This window comes from Aphelocoma coerulescens, chromosome 3 (genome assembly GCF_041296385.1).
Source record: "Aphelocoma coerulescens isolate FSJ_1873_10779 chromosome 3, UR_Acoe_1.0, whole genome shotgun sequence".
In the NCBI taxonomy this organism is placed as follows: domain Eukaryota; kingdom Metazoa; phylum Chordata; class Aves; order Passeriformes; family Corvidae; genus Aphelocoma; species Aphelocoma coerulescens.
Genome location: NC_091016.1, coordinates 63,642,402 through 63,654,886, shown reverse-complemented (window position 1 = coordinate 63,654,886; position 12,485 = coordinate 63,642,402). Strand labels below are relative to the sequence as shown.

Below are 12,485 nucleotides of genomic sequence, written 5' to 3'. Positions count from 1 at the left end.
CCCCTGGCAAGAAAGGCTCTTTCTGCCCGGTCTTTTATTTAACATTCAGTCACAGGGAAGGAGTTGCTCCTGTTCAAATTCAGGCCATTCACAGTTCTCCAGGCTCAAGCTGTCTGGTCATTTCCGCTCTGCTCTGCTCCTCCAAACATTCACAAATTTCCTTTAGAGATCCTGATGGGTCACCCTGAAATGAGCCCCACTTGTAGTTTCAGCAGGGTGAAGTGGTTTTGCTTCTTGGCCTAAATGGCTGTATTGTCTCTGTGAACCCCAAATACTCCTGTGCTGGCTCCACCTTAGGCTGGAGGAGATTCAGTAATAGCTGGAATATCTTCTCTCCAAGCTCGGCTTCCATGTGATTTGAGGGGTTAAAAGTCCAAATACTAATGCTTACTGTAACTGTAATTTCTAAGGAAGCTATTAACCAGTATTGACATATTTCTCTTCTAAAGGACCCGTGCTTCTTTCCTCTTCATGAGAAATAGTCATTTGTATCAAGCTGATTTTTTTATTATTTCTTTTTTTCTTTCCCTCGTGTTTTACTTTTCAAAGCAGAATCATGTATGACTTTTTTCTATAATGTATTAGGAACGAGGAAGTTCAGCTCAGCTTATATGTATTTATTATTGTACGGGGAAAGCTAGAAATCTTCTGTGATTATTTTATTTAAATGGAGATGCATTTTATGGATCAGCTCAAAATTGCTGATAAAATCATGTAAGGATTGGAAGAAACTTTACATGCTGAGCTAACCATAGCCATTTCTTGTGGGAGACTAAGAGAAATACATTTTTATCTGGAATTTTGTTTTACTAAAAGGTAAATCCATCATTTTGGAGCCCTGGTTGTCACCATGCTGCAGAGCTCTTGCAGGCAACCAGTGATTTGGGGAAGCATTTTTTTCTTCTTTGGACTCATCAATCAAGTCGACTGCTGTATGCTGTTCATGCCATTAGAGATTAACCACAGACCTCAAGAGTCCTACTCTTTTCCTCCTTCAGAGAGTAACCATTCTTAAATTGTAAAAGCAGGAGTGTGTTGAGAAGGAAGCATGATTTTCAGTCATGAATGAGAATTTTCACTTACCTCAGAGACACTTCTAATTCGATTAGTATTGTGTCAAGATTATTTTTGGCTTGATTTGGTTGTGTAGGAGATTCACTGCCCTCTGTAGAAAGAGTAAATATTTTGAAACAGAATTGCAGTGTAGGACTTTGTGTAGTTAATTGACATTCTGCCTCAGGGTCAGATGTTACACAGAAATTGTGTACCTTAAAATATGATCTTCAGGGAATTAAGAATGCAGTACTTCATGAATTGATATTGTATAAAGGGAGCATCTTAGATTGAGTACTCTTTCTTAGGCAACAAAAACTATTTCAGATGAGGAAACAGTTTACACAGTCTGTCAGAAGATCTACTAGTTTAAATCACAGAAGTGGTTAGAAAAAAAAAGCCAAAACAAAATAGAATAATAGCCATCTGTTTAATGGGACTCATGAAGAAAGCTAATTCTGTGACTGCGCTGTGTGATTTGGCACATAACACTGTGCAAGTACAAGACTGTGATTGAACAGCCTAAGATTCTTGTGACAGAAAGGGAGAGACATAAAAAATGGTAGGAGGGTTTCTGGTTTTAAAGGGGGTTTAAGGTTTTAGGTTCTTTTACAGTGGTGGTATTTGAGAGAAAAATAAACAATTTTTTTTAGCAATGCTGCCTGGGGAAATATGAGTGGGAAGAGCCCTTCACTTTGTTGATGAGTTCAGATCGGAGCACCCGTTCTAGTGGACATATAAGTAGCCTTGTAAGAATCATATTAAATAATAACCTAACAGCATGAGATTTTTTTAATGATGGCTGTCAATCTTACCAACACGTTAAATACCTGTTGCAGTGGTTGCAGTAGGTTTCAGGCATCTATTGAGACAAAGATGAAGAAGAGAGCCAACTGAAATCATGCTGACATGTGCACTTGTGAAACTGCCCGGTATGCCAGAGAGCTGAGACTGATGGTAACAGTGCTGGTAATAATATTGATAAACATATAACTGCTCCAAGCCATTGGGCAAAGGTAGGTGAGTGAAAATGTGTCTGCTGGGAAATCCCTCTGGAGAACTTCCTCACCATGCTGCTGCACATGCACAGTTGCATTCAGTGTGCTGCTGTCAGCTGGATGACATTTTACTATGAAAAGATACACTGAAGAGCTGGCATGAAATGATGAGGATTTTATTAGATTTTCAGTTGTTTGCTAGCACAGTGCAGTCCAAGGTGCTCAAAAGCAGGGCAAGGATGTGACTGAACACGGTGGTGGGAGACAGCATCCCCGGGTGAAAGATGAGGGAGCTCAGGGGTTGAGCCTCTCCCAAGACAGTGTCCCACCAGAGGAAACTGAATGAGTGAAACACAAAGCATGTCTTTAATTTTCTGTAGCTTTTTAGCACCACACTTAGGTGACCTTCTGGCTGTTTATGTGCTGGGAACAGACTCTTGCCACATTCAAGTAATCTTTCTGGGAGAGAGTTCATAGGGCCTTCCGACTTTTTAATGCAGCTATTTATAAACATGCACAGAAATAGAAGGTGCATAGTGAGAGTCGTATGAGTCATTCTCATTTTGATATCAAGTCACACTAGACTAAATCACCCTTCTTGACATTCTGGTTCAGATTGACAGCATCATGCCATACAGGGCAAATTTCTTTTTTTTCCTATAAACCCGTTAATGCATGCTCCTGCTTGCTGGACAGATTAAAGCAGCCCTCTTTTATGCATCACGCACTCAGCTTGGGCTAAGAAATGTATCCCCTCAGTGCTCAGGTATCACATCTGATGGGGACAGTTGTGCAAGCAAGTTGCTGTTAGAGCTGCTATACAAATCCATGTGTGGGGAAGGTCGGCAGAGGTTACCAAGAGCAGAGCTCTGATGGGTTTACAAGCCATTTGACTTGGCCCACTTTTCAGTCATTCTCCGCTTTCTGTCACACAGCATTATATTCTGTTTATCCAGTACAGGTTGCACTGAATACCAAGAGCTTAGTTTGTTCTTACACAAATAAATTCAAATATGGAAGTGTTGCTGCACTTGCAAGAATGCTGTGCAGTAAAGGCATTTCAGGGGTTCCCTGTGGGTTTGAAGAGTGGTGACCAAATGCTGTGGTCACCATGAAATTCAGACCAAAACCACTTTAATTAACCCAAATGGAACTTTATAAAAAGAAAATCAAATGGCTGCAACCTGCAAACAAACAAACAAAACCCTACAATATTTCACTATCACTGAATGCTTTTCAGTCACACACCCTTCTGTCATTAGGATCAAATGAAGTTAAGGATTTATTTTTAACAGACTTGTGCTGTGTTTTCCTCACTGTATTCAACTACTATATTATTCTTCTGGCCATATTTTAGATCATTATTAATCTTGGATCTCTTCCTCAGTTTTTATTATCTGTAAAATGGGGTAGGGAGATTTATTCTGATCTCAACATGCATTCAGCTGTGCAAATGTTGGGTAGTTGTGTTATTAGCATCATTACTCGTGAATTACATTGTGCCTCTTATGTTGCTCTTCAAGAGTTTGATGTGGTATGACACTCCTGTTCTGTTGGGCTTTAAATGGCTACCAAGTAGGTAGCCTGTCAGGCAGATGTTTTCACTGGAAAAATGGTTAATGTGATGACAAGAGCTTGTAAACAAACAATAAGTTTTTGTGACTGTTTTGCTAAGCAGCTCAGCATTGAATCAGTGTGGTAGGAACAACTAATTTTTAAGTTTCTCCCCCTCCCTTGATTGTTCAATAGTAAAATCTAAGCAATGGAGATGATGCTAAAGGCACAAGTATTTGTGTAAATCAGAAGAAAAATAATATATTTAGAAAGGCTATTTCTGTTACTCTTTCTAAAAGTATCTTGCACAATAATCTTTGGATCAGCCAGACGAAGAAAACAGTCAGTGTACTCGGTCCAACTGCAGTAGATGACAATTTGCACTATCACATAATTACAGTGCTGAAAATACTCCCCCATTTTAGCATTGCCATTTAGGCCTGATTGTTGAGAAGAACGGTTTTGTGTTAGTTCTGTGTACCTCCTGTCAGCAGACACACATACACACACACACCTCAGTACAAATCTGGATGCTTTTTCATTTGTGTGTGCCAGTGCTTTGTCAGTGTAAGTGTATTTCAGAACTTTGGCCTTCCATTTGCACACAAGTACACATGCACAAATCTAAAATTTTCTCTTTCCTTCTAACTTGAAAAATGGCAAAAAGTCTTGTGGCAGCCCTAATACCTGTCACATCAGCAGCTTTTGTGGTTGTTTTTCTAAAACTTTGTTAATACAATTGCTGAGCTTCCCCACTGAACAGAGGAGGACATATAAGTCCAGGTTAGTATACTTGCAGTATAGTTAGTAGCAGCTAACTAGAAGATGATACTTTGTTTTCAGATATAGTGATGTTAAATTTGTTTGTTTTGTTCACATGGGAACTGCCTTCAATGCCACTTTATAGCTGCTCAAGCCAATATTCAGGCTTCATTTGTCTTGGCCTTTGCTAAGAGTACTATGAACCTCCAGGCAGAACAAAGTAAGCAATGTTGGGGTTTATTTTCCCTTGCTCTCTTCTCCCTCCTTCAGTTCTCCCATATCCACTGACAACAGAAATGGTTTCACTTCTCCAAGGAAGCCCATAATGTAGCAAGAAGGAAAATCCATAACAAAAAAGCATATGTATCTGCCTGCACATGTTTATGTGTAAATTCTCCAGGGAGAAAGCATTCACAGGTCTCACTCCTGAATTACTCTCATTATAATAACCCATTTGGTGTCAAAGTGTGACAGATTATAAGCGCTTAAGGCTAGTCCCAGCTCAAGACAGATTTAAATAAAGTACTTCTGGTTATTGTGCAGGTCAGTGTGTTTAAATAACAGCCCCCCAAATCATACTTTGACATTTAAAAGAGAGAGGAAATATTGTCATGCTGCAGACCTGGCACAGATAAGCACAGGGCAATTTGGTCAGTACGCTGTGATTTGTGAGTGCAGCCTAACGCAGTCATTTTCACAGTTTGTAATCAAGTAGCCACCTTAGCAGTGTGTCAGCATTAAAAGAAAAAATGTTCCTTTTAAAATGTTTACACAAATTACTCCCCTGAGGTGCTGCAGTGCATTGACTGCAAAACTGATGTAGGTTAAAGATCTGGAGCAGAAATGGCAAACTTGTGGGCCATTTTTTTTTCATGAGCCAATTGCTCAGGTGGCCAGGTCACAGTAACAGGATAATTCCTCAGGTCTCACACCTAGGGCAACATAACTGGGCGAAATCCTACATTAGGTGCACTGTGTGGCAAGTGTCAGGAAGCACAGTGGCCAAGTGCCTGACTAACAACTGATACGAGTTTGTGACCACCAGGATTTGTGCAGTGTGACTCAGTCCCTACCTGGGCTGTGTGCCCCATCTCTGCTCTTGTCCCTGTTGCACTGCTCCTTCAGCATCACCCCATTGTGCCACATTTGGATTGGGGCTCCCCCAGCGTTTGGCCAATGTGGCCACATCAGAGCCTGGCCTAACTCAGGGCAGGGTGCACGAGCTGAGCAGCTGAGGGAAGGCACATGTCTGGTAGCACCCTGCCTTGGAAGCTTCCCTGTGAATCCCTTCCTTCCTTCAGGCGTATCTGGCTGAGAGGCTCCACTTGTGCTAGAGGGACCATAACCTGTGTATGCCCTAGGAGTAGCAGCATTCTGTGCATCTCTCCCTGCTCCTCCTGCATCTCTGTTTCGTCTGCTTTCTCCTGTGTACCTACCAACCTCCTGGCCCTAAAAATCTTTGGCACCTAGTGAGGATGCTCCCAGTCCTTTTTCCTTCTTAATTTCCTTCTACTGTCTCCTTCATTTCCATTTTTTATGGCCCAGAATCTCCTCACTTCCATCACTTCTAAACTCTCCGCCTCTGAAGCTTTCTTCTGTTCCCTAGACATTTCCATGTTGGACTCACCTCCTGTGCTCAGGTTGCCACAAGGCTCATTAGAGAAGCTGGATCATTTTTTTCTGGCTGTACAAAGGGCTTTGCTCCAGTGTTGCAGATTGAGAGAACAGTACAAGGCATCAGATGCCTCTTAGGAAATCCACAGAAAGTTTTAGAACTTCATCTCTCTGTATACAGGAACAACCTGAGCTTTGACATGTTTCCATATGAAAAGTTGTGTCTTCATTTCTTGTCTTGTTGTGAAGCATAATCCACTTCTGTCATTGTCCATAGCTAAACCACATATATGTCTGAACTCAATTTTGTAGTGAATTCATACTAGTTCAGTAAGAAGAAAGAAGGAAGATGACAGTATAAGTCTTGCATAAGGTGACAAATCTGAGGAGGTACTAAATCACGTATCAGGAAGTATTAAGCACAAGGGCTGTAGAGTGACTTCTGTGTAGCAGTTGGATACAACATGTAAACTTAGTGAGGATTTCAGGTCCAGTTGAAGGAAGGCATTTCAGTGTAAGAGACTGCTCAGCAGCTGTGATCACTCGTGCTTCTGTGTATTGTCAGTGCTGCTCTTTCTAACAATTTCTTTGTTCTGCTTTTTAACGATGACCAGATCTTGCATGTCAACTCCTCTTCTTAAATACACGGACTTCTGCATTAGCTCAGAAGACACAATTAGATCTGATGCTACTTGTTTTGCAGAGAAAAGAGATTAAGTGCAGATTAGGCTTTGGGTAGATTGCAAATGAAGGAAAGCAAAAGATCAGAAGAAGAACCTCTTAAAAGGGAATGGTTTGAATTTGAGCAGTTGTACTATGGACCCAGGAGTACACCAGACTGTCAACAGCACAGTGAAGCTGACAAGCTAAAATCATAGGATCATTCAAGCTGGAAAGCAACCTCAGGAGGAACATTTAGTCCAACCTTCTCCTCATCAGGCTCAGCTTAGAACTTAGGGTGTTATCCTGTTGAGTCTTCAGAATCTCCAAAGACAGAGATTGCCCAGTCCATTTGGGCCTCCAGATCTAGTCTCTTGCTGTTTTCACTGGGAAAATGGTTTCCTTGCATCCAGTCTGAACTTAATGTGTTTTCACTCTTGCCCAGTGTGTCTTGTCCCCCCACCATGCCCACTGTGAAAAGGCCAGTTTCCTCTTCTTGCTGTCCTTCTTTAAGGTGCTATAGAGCTGCAGTAGGTCCCTCTTGACAGTTGTCTGCCCCAGGCTGAATGAGGCCTTATCCTTCAGCCCCTCCAGGGTGAGTGCTCAAGCCCTGGCCATCTAAGGGGTTAGTTCACTGCTCACTCTAGTTTATTATCATCTTTTCTTTTCTGGGGAATCCAAAACTGAACTTGATACTCTAGATGGAGTCCAGCGAGTGCTGAGGAAGGAGGGGATGATCCCTTCCATCCCTTCCAAGAGTTTCTTCCATCTCCCAACTCTGCACCTCATCACACAGCCCAGGATGTTGTTGGCCCTCTTTGCTGCCAGGACAGTCTGCTGGCTTATGCTCAGCTTTATCTGCCAAGATGCCCAGGGACTTTTCAGCAAAGCTGCTCCCTCTAGTCAAGTCCCAGCTGGCACCACTGCAGGGGGCTTGTCCAGGTCCCCTGAGGTGGCAGCCCTTTCCTCAAGCATAACAACTGGCTCTGGCATTATGCATTGCTAAATTGTCAACAGAGTAAATAAGCCATAGAAAGCAAGCAGATCCTCTCTTCCCACTTTAAATCTCTTACAACTGCTGAATTCTTGAAGATCTACTTGTAGCAGTAGAGCAGGAAAAAAAACTTGTAGGCTTAGGGACTGAGTTTAAATTGATAGGATAATCCCAAATTTCTATTGGCCTGGCTGCTTTTTCTTCTAAATGAGGAAAAATACATGATCTGGGATCAAGGTATTGCAAGAGCAGATACTCTAGCTCATACACAATGCAGGGTTTCTCTGACCAATGTGTTTTCTAACATGTTGCCTGCATGCAGACGTCAGGTGCTGACGTTTCCTTCATTCCCTTGGAGGGTAACTGTATCTCACCATGAAGACATCTTTTCATTATACTAAACTTAAGTGTTTCTTTTCTTAGTTTCTTCCTATTATTCCTAATTGCATTGTCCCTAAACAACCCAGCCCTTGGTGTTTATGTGGCAAATACTGTAAAATTGTTTACTTAGATGGGTTTGTTCTGCTATAAAATTCATAGCTGGACAGTTGAATTTTTGCCATTAGATGTCACTACATGTACAGCAGACTGTTTTTAAAAGGCTTGATTTTTATTTAGCATCCCAGAAAAATGGAGGAGGGAATTGGGAGATGTAGGAGAGAGTCTGGTACTGTAGTATGTTGGATATGCCTTAACTAAAAGCAGCACAGAAGGAAACATAAGATTTTTGACTTAACTCCAACAACCAACAGATGATGCTGTGACCTTAAGCATATATAAATATGTTTAGCAGCTGCTGTGTAACATATTTATAAGTGTTTAGTGACCTGGAGGTTAATCAAAATGAGTTTGGTGATCTCAGCTCAGTTCTTAATGGACTCCACTTCATATTATAGCACTGATGCAGCACAATTTGTCACAGTCGGCAGTCTTTACTCAAAGGAGGCCTACTGTGGAGTGAGAATTAAAGGCTGAAGTAATACCTGATTATTTCTCCCTAAAGAAAACTTTCCATTCCAAGCCATCATAGAGCAAAATAATATGTGGAGGAGCTCTGTACTGCTCACTGCACCCAATCTCAGAATAAAACAGCATTTACTCTGGCAGGATGTCCTTTCAGCATTACTGAATTAGCTCACGCGTGCTGCCGTCAGGGCTTTGACAGGGGGCCGGGAAAGGACAAAGTCCTGCCAGGGATGGTGCTGAGTCTTTTCACTTGCTGGGCTCTTTCCAGAGATGGAGAGCTGTGTCTGTTCCAAGTGCAGCATTACATAGGAGGATGAAAGGGAAAGGTATTGCCTTGCCAGATGAAATTTCAGAATTAGGCTCTGCCATTCAGGTTCTTCTGAGTACAGAAGCAATTTTTTTAGACTTCAGTTGTTTTCTTGATGCCCTGGCCAAAGCCAGTATATTCTTTTTTATTTAATTTCCACTCTCCGTCTAAACTGGAAATAGTTTCCTACTTTTTGATTTAAAGCTGTTGTACAGCAATATGCTTGCATGAGCTGCAATTGAGATTGATGTCCATAGTGGGTAACATGAAACAGGTTGTACCTCGGTTTGAGACAATGAACAGCCCCACAGCTTAGAAGATACACATGCTGTAGGAAGTAATAGTGTTGAAATATTAGTAGGTAAGGACCAATTTCAGCTTACCTGCAAGGTGTGTGTCTCCTGTGTATTTTTAAAGTAAAAGAAGCACATTAAGGAGATAGATACCTGTAGAGACTTGCCTTTTCCAGAATCCTAGCCTTACTCCGTAAAAGACCCTCTCAAAATCTATTACTTCTTTTTTAAACTGTGAAAATACACTTGCACATTTTTTTCATCTTCACTAGTAACTTTACCCAGTAACAGAAAGGATCTTGCTTATCCAGTGTAGAAAGCATTTTTCAGTTAACTGCATTTGTTGAAATATAGTTTTTTTCAGCTAAAAAAGGAGGGTGGGGATGGTTAAGATACAGTATTTACATAAGAAAAGCTTGATTGTGTGACTGAAATAATTTAAAGTTGTTGCCAAATGGTTCTGCTCTTCTCTTTTCCCTTTGTAATTCTCCCTTGGAGCATTGCTCCACTGTGCATTTTAAATCTTTTCCCTCCACTTCTCCTTGCAAGCTTCATCTGGGAAATGACATTGTATGGCAGTTATCTCCTTCATATCAAAAGAAAGCCTTTGCCTCTTTGCAAGAGTGAAGAAAAGTTTGTCTTCAGAGAGCAAAGGACAAAACTGACTTGGAAAAAGATGCTTTATTTAGATAACACGTTCTCTTTTCCTTTGAAGAAATTCACAATGTGTCAAGAAAAATTAGGCCAAATAGTACTTTAATGGTCTTCCTCCTGTACCTCCTAAAAAAGAAATCTGCTTCTGCCAATTGTGTTAAGAATCTGCCATGAGTTTGGAGAAGACAAGAAGCCACTGAAGTTACTCAGGGTTCTTAATTTTGGAATTGTCTTTTATCATTTGAATACTGTATAATAATTAAAAGCAGAATTTCTACTAAAACTCTCATCTTGGTACCCAGACATTCAGCTTTCCCTTTGTGTAGGATGAAATTAAGTGCTTCGTTTTTGTAAGGAAATAAAAGTTGACAGGTACTAAAGCTGTGTAAAAGGGTGGTTGCTTTCTTGTTTCTTTTATTTGGAAAAACAGCATAAATTTACAGGGGGCACACTGAAGAAACAGGTCTGAGTTTTGTATTTTCCTATGAATATAAGAGTAGGTATTTTTTCCGTGTGTTCTTATTTATAGATATGATATTATATGTTTAAGTATAACTCATATACATATGATAATACATGCAGTCTTCAACTATACTAAGAAAAGGTAGGTAATTGTTTTATGGATTAAAAGAATAAAAGGTTACTTTTTAAGTGAATCATGCATTACATTGGGTTACTGTGCTTACTTGGATTGGATTATTTTCTTCCTTGTGCCTCAGTTTATCTACAGAGTTTGACAAATCAGGTACCAAGCATACTTAGATACTTTTTAGAACTTGAAAGTAGATAAGTTTTAGTCTTTAAAAATACTTGGTCTGAGTATGTGGAGAATCTGAATGTGTGGAGAATTATACAAGGGCTTCATTTAGGGCCGTTTTTGAGACACATTTAAGTGTCAGTTATAAAAGCGTTAAACAAATACGGGATTAAATTTTCAAAAGCAAAATAGTCCTGCTGAGGTTTCTTGTTTCAGCAAAGTAGGATATGTATGGAGTTTTTTGAAAGATTGGACATAGATGACACATACAGATGAACACTCCCCAATGCAATAACAACAGATACAAAAATCAGAAACTGAGTCCATGGTACCCATTTTTCTTTTGGCCATTTTGCTTTTTATTAAGCTCAGGCAGGTGAGGATTGCTGTTACATGGTTAAAATGGTGAGAATGGCGATGAGCTGGATTTTTTTTTTATGCCAGTGCTAGGTTCTAATTTTGACTCCTGATCACATTGGTGTCTACTCATAGGATATATAATGTGAGCTGTATTTTTCTTTCAATTGGTGGTGACACAGAAAGACTCTGTATACCTCTCTTGAAATTAGTCTTCAGTCCAGTTCTATTTCACATGTATGGTAACTAGCTCAAGACTAATTCAAACTCCCCAAGTAGGTAAAATGAACTAATTGCCTGCTTTCTCCTTACAAACAATAGGTGATGTGCTCTGTGACAAACCACAGCATCTTCAGCAATGAGGTATGTAATGAGATATTGTATGTGTGCTTTCCTCTCCTAGGCAAGGCAATTTTCCTGCCATGAATCAGAGCAGCATTATGGGATCCAGCTCCCCCTACACTCAGCCGATGAACAACAGCTCTGGCCTGATGAACCCGCAGGCTCCTCCTTACAGCATGGCACCTAACATGGTGAACAGTTCAACAGGTAATGGTGAGTAACCTTCCAGCAGTGACCTTTCTCCATAAACCTGCTTAACAGTATCAGCCCAGGGCTGGTGGCAGGGGAACATCCTTCTTCATTTGATTCACCCCAGTTGGGTAGTTTGGAGTGATTTGAAATTAGGCTAAGGTACATGCCTTTTTTTTGTACAGTAACTCATACATTTTTCATTAAGTCCTTCTGCACAGCACATAGATGCATACAGTGCTGATGCACACAGAGTCCAGCGTCACTCAGACTCGGCCTGACATAGGTGTTGACTAGCCAGTATGTATATTTGTGTGTATGTGTCTGCAGGAAAGGGAAGGAGAATAACTTCTTCTTTTAAGAGGTTGCTTTTGTTTTTCAGCATCTTACTTGCTAAAGTTGCAATTTCAGATATTTAATGTGGTAGTCATTTAAAAAAACAGATGAGCACTTGCTCTGACTTGAAGGTGCTGTAAGTTGAGCACAACATAATTATTCTGTTTGAAAAACATAGGCCATATTTACTGTTTCCAAAATTCATATAGGGTTTCCTCATTTACTTCTTTAAGTATCAGTTTATAAAATTTTATCATAACTTCCTTCTAAAAAAAAAAAAAAAAAAAGAAAAAGGGCATATTCAATGTAGCTCCTGGATTTATCCTTCATATCATGACTTACGAGTTCAGAATTGCTTGTAGCTTTGTGTGTGTCTCTGAAGACAGGTGAATGTAGTTCTGTGCAAATGTGTTTCATGGTCCATATTCAGCTTGAATTCCTAACAATTACCTCCTTCAAGATAATACTTCAGCAAAGATCAGTTCTTTGATTGGGCTGTGTTTGGATGGAGTTTCAATGACCCTGAAGCAGATCCTCCCAAATACTTATTCCAGTTATGGAGTTTCTGTGCATGCTTTACTGATTACATTATCCCTTTTAGAAATGTTGGGGGTTTTGAAGTTTTTTTCTGAAAGCTGAATAGGTTGTG

General features: G+C 40.3%; 1 protein-coding gene across 8 annotated transcripts in view; it reads left to right on the top strand.

The window, feature by feature from the left end:
• The window catches only part of ARID1B (AT-rich interaction domain 1B), a 327,784-nt gene that overhangs the window by 274,565 nt on the left and 40,734 nt on the right, over nucleotides 1-12,485 (top strand). For 4 of the 8 annotated variants that reach the window (XM_069010621.1, XM_069010620.1, XM_069010618.1 and 1 more), the window contains one exon: nucleotides 11,373-11,518. In XM_069010621.1, the coding sequence (XP_068866722.1) occupies nucleotides 11,373-11,518 (146 nt within the window). Of the gene's footprint in view, nucleotides 1-11,372; nucleotides 11,525-12,485 lie in introns of all 8 variants that reach the window. The other 4 variants (XM_069010615.1, XM_069010619.1, XM_069010617.1 and 1 more) reach the window with 1 other exon arrangement.